At 40.0% G+C, this 4,226-nt stretch overlaps 1 protein-coding gene and 1 long non-coding RNA gene across 2 annotated transcripts in view; one reads left to right on the top strand and one right to left on the bottom strand.

Moving 5' to 3' along the window:
• LOC104960234 (kinesin heavy chain isoform 5C-like) overlaps positions 1–4,226 on the top strand; it is an 18,764-nt gene that overhangs the window by 3,096 nt on the left and 11,442 nt on the right. Inside the window, exons 7-8 of the mRNA XM_010788213.1 lie at positions 2,924–2,995; positions 3,077–3,181. Of these exons, the coding sequence (XP_010786515.1) occupies positions 2,924–2,995; positions 3,077–3,181 (177 nt within the window). The remainder of the gene's footprint in view (positions 1–2,923; positions 2,996–3,076; positions 3,182–4,226) is intronic.
• On the bottom strand, positions 1,104–1,429 carry LOC104960232 (uncharacterized). Its single transcript, XR_799965.1, has 2 exons — positions 1,358–1,429; positions 1,104–1,259 (listed from the first exon to the last, which is right to left on the bottom strand). It is a non-coding gene; the product is annotated as an uncharacterized lncRNA (long non-coding RNA).

Below are 4,226 nucleotides of genomic sequence, written 5' to 3'. Positions count from 1 at the left end.
GGTCAGAGCATCCAGTTAATCCCCAAAATAAACTAATTTTACAGACCCTATCCCTCCGTAGTCTTTCAAGTAGGAGGCCAGCGTTCTCCTCCGGTTTACAGGCACTGTGTAAATTATATATATAGAATAATTATGATGATGAATGCATTTTTTTACCACTAAAATACAGCAACACATCTTTGATTAATGTCGTTTATAACTGGAATATTACAATTATTATTAACTTTGTCTGTAAAAAGCAGCCTGTCCAGGAAATATGCCCAAATCAACAAAAACTGCAAGCCGGCAGGCAAGACGCTCCGCTTCTGAGACGCGCCCGGTATGACGCTGTAGGAGGTCGGAACAAAACTGCGGCGCTGCCGTAACGCAGCGCAGACGGACCCGGTTAGTGTGATGGAGACTTCTGAAGCAATGGAGACAGGACTCAGACACATGTGTTTAGCTGGTTCTGAGAGAATCATCTACATTGTGCATAACAACATAAAGCACTATAGCACCGCCAACAGGCAGGAACGGGGAGACAAACCACTCCCCTTTTTGCAGGCAAACTGGGTCAAAGGTGTGGGCCTAGGAAATATTCCCCTAACACTTGGGAAAGTTCTTAAGATGTGAAATGACCTGGAAGTACCTCATGCGTATCATGAAAGTTACAGTGCTTGTTAAGCATTTTACAACTTATAGTGTAACTTGCTTTGTTTTGAACATTCAACACTATAATAATTAAATGCAGTTATATTTTTACTGTAAATGATCAAATAAACTCAACACAAGTGTTTACTGAGTTGTGTTTGGGGTTACTGAAACTGTTAAACATGTTTGAATGGTGATATACACAGTGATAGGTTAAGGACTAACAAGTTAAGGGTATATCGCATAAAATTGTATTTTTTTTAAAATATTTGTATCCAACCATACGGGGATTCACGTGAATTGACACGTGTTGACTGCAGGGTGTGTAAACCATAACCATAAGTTACACATTACTTTTTTACAGCCATTCAGGATGAAGTGTTCAGTGAAAACATTAAAATTGTCCGTGTGCCTCTCCTCACCGTCTTGTGCTGCAGGTCGTCGATCAGCTGCATGTTGCTGTGGTCGCGCTCCTCCACCTCCTGGCTCTTCTGGTCGTAGTTGACGGCCAGCTCCTCCAGGGCCTGCAGCACCTCCTTCACCTCCTCCTTGGCCAGCTCGTTCTCCGCCTGCAGCCGGCACAGCTCCTCCTGGATCTTCTCGTAGTCGCGCCGCGTGGACGCCAGCAGCTGGGGAGAGAAACGGCCACGTTTATATCCCCATAGACTCACACATAAATAGATACAGAGAGACAAACGTTCTTTAGTTCAATCAAAAGGGGACACACCTCTTCCTGGTCAATCATCTGCTCCTTCAGCGTCTCCCCCAGCTGACTGTGTTGGTTGATCTCATCATCCTATAGAAATATTGAGAGTAAATGAAGTCAGTACTTGCAGAATAATCACAACACTACGCCTGTATTATTATAAACTTGTAAGTATTCCAATAAGTGTAATGTTTTTAGAATGACTGTATATTCACTTTACAATCGCTGTATGATCTTGTCAAAACACAAAAAGCTCATATTTATGATTTCCTTTTGGATTGATACTGAAGACTTTATACAGTAGTTAAGTGACATTGATGCAAAACCAGTAGGGGTGGGAATCACCAGGCTCCCCACGATACGATACTATCGCGATACTTAAGCCACGATACGATAGTATTGCAATTCTACGATATGCCAAGAATTGCGATACGATATATTGCGATATATATTTACATCTTTGTTTTGACTAACTTCCTGCCAATCCCACTGACTTTACCCATGGAAGAAAAGATCAGCACCATCTANCATATACTGCGTTAGCTTAGCCAATCTCCATTCAGAGAAACACGCATTTTAAAAGGTTTTTCGCCTGCCGTCTGTCTGCAGACTTGTCAAAGCATTAATTCATGGTTTTTACTAACCGGTATCAGTAAATTAATGCTTTGACAAGTCTGCAGACAGACGGCAGGCGAAAAACCTTTTAAAATGCGTGTTTCTCTGAATGGAGATTGGCTAAGCTAACGCAGTATATGCTCCGACCGTCCACACTCATAACAACGGCCTACAGACATAAATAAACAAGCGACTGTATTCTCCATGACACAGACAGTCTGTGGTTTGTACCTGTTTAACTTTCGTCTAGTTTCTGAACAGATATGAGGAGCTGTGAGCTCTGAAGGCTAACAGCTAACGGCTGTGTTGTTTTTCTGGGGCTCTCATTGAAGATGACGTCACGGCTCCGCCTACACTGCGTTACTATAGTTACTGCCCCAGCCAGTCCTAACGAGGCTTAGCCATATCGAGCGAGGCTGTGTAGTGGAAATGCGCCATTAGTCTTTATTATTTACCTACCTTTATATTGTTTTATTTATTTTATAGGACTTATTTTATTAATCTAACATGCTTCAATAGCAATATTTCTTTTTACGTTGGTCTTTTTTATTTCTTAATCGTTTAACCTTTATGGCATTTTTATTACTATTATCTTGTTATTTGTATTTCTGTTGTAGCGATATATTCACTTGGGTTTTACATTTTATTGTTGCATCGATTCAGTTATCTGTCAGAGAGAAACCATTATTTATTTTATTTGTATTATCATACATTTGACCTCCTTGTGTCTGTTAACCTGATAACATGTTATATTTTGCTGCATAAAGTTCTTAACAAATAATCTGAGGGGAATTTCTTGTTGTTTAGTTTTAACTTGTGATGTGTCATTTTGTAAAGCACTTTGAGCTGCATGTGTTGTATCAAAAGTGCTATATAAATAAAGCTTTATTGTTAAAAAAGTTGAATTCACCACTCTGTATTGATGTGTCTAGTTCCATCCATTTGAGTAATTGTCGTTCTGCTCTCTCTCAGGCCAAAGAGCTTCAGTCTCTCCACAACCTGCGAAAACTCTTCGTTCAGGACCTCACCACGCGGGTTAAGAAGGTACGTCCCCTTCCTCAGGTTCAGTGTCTTTTCTCTGACACTTTTTTTACATCTAACCTGAGTGCTGTTTTTATTTCTCAGAGCGCAGAGTTGGACTGTGAGGAGGGGCTTGGAAATGTGGCCCAGAAACAGAAGATCTCCTTCCTGGAGAACAACCTGGAGCAGCTCACCAAGGTCCACAAGCAGGTAAACTGTACAAGAAAGGAGATTAATAGAACAAGTTTTAATACGAAATGAAAAGGCAAGTGTGCTGGTGTTATTGTTTATTTGGCAGAAATTGAATATACTGTATATATAAAGTATTCTTATCTGTCACCAAAAGGCTAAATGGTGCTAAATTCTGCTCACTTTCCCTGTAAATAAAAAAATAACAACATTTCGCTCTGAAATGTACAACTAGAAATGATATTGATGGATGCTTTATTTATCCCAAAATGGGAAATGATGTTGTCACAGCAGCAGTGTTGTCAAGCATTTACACCAGTTAAAAATATAAAAAGCATTCAATAAGATGATATAATGAAAACAAATTATTCACAACATCAAAGGACTTACTATATGACTGGAGTATCTAAATATAACGGAAATAAATGGAGTACTCTACAGCAGTGGTTCTCAACTGGTGGGTCGCGGACCCGTTTCGAGTGGGTCGCGGATGTTTGAGTGAAGAAAAAAAAATTGGAAAAAAAAAGTTGGAATTTTCTTTTTTGGGGAAAAAGTCAAACTTTTATTTTGAAGGCCCGATTTTCTAACGCTGTGCATGCAGTCGGCGTTGGACTGAAAGTACCGGAGACCATAAACGCCTTTGAAAACTTCTGTCACGTAGTGATCATCTTCTCAATAAAATATCTTTGCTGACGTTTTTTCGAGTCTTCTGGCCAATCAGAATCAAGATTGTTGCCGGAAGTCCCCACGGAGAATAACTCTGCGGTAGAACTCTTCTTTATACATCCATGGGTACAACTTCAGATAAAAATGAACACTTAATGAAATATGACCCCCGGTTTGATGATTGACAGGTCACAGAACAATGGGAGCTATCTACCCTTACCCACAATTTAAAGTAGGTCACACAGACTATCTCCTCTTTGCTCTTCTCTCTTTCGTTCCCCAGACCCCCCTGCTGGGGTTGGGTTTTCAGCATGTGTGCCTTTTTATATAGTTCAGCTTTGATTTCATCATCTCATTAAACCTTTTTTAAAAGCATACTTTAGTTCTGTGAAGGGATATA

Source organism: Notothenia coriiceps, unplaced genomic scaffold (assembly GCF_000735185.1).
Source record: "Notothenia coriiceps isolate Sejong01 unplaced genomic scaffold, NC01 NC01_scaffold00031749, whole genome shotgun sequence".
NCBI classification, from domain to species: Eukaryota; Metazoa; Chordata; class Actinopteri; order Perciformes; family Nototheniidae; genus Notothenia; species Notothenia coriiceps.
Note: the sequence above shows the minus strand (reverse complement) of the source record. Positions and strands in the feature narration are given on the sequence as shown.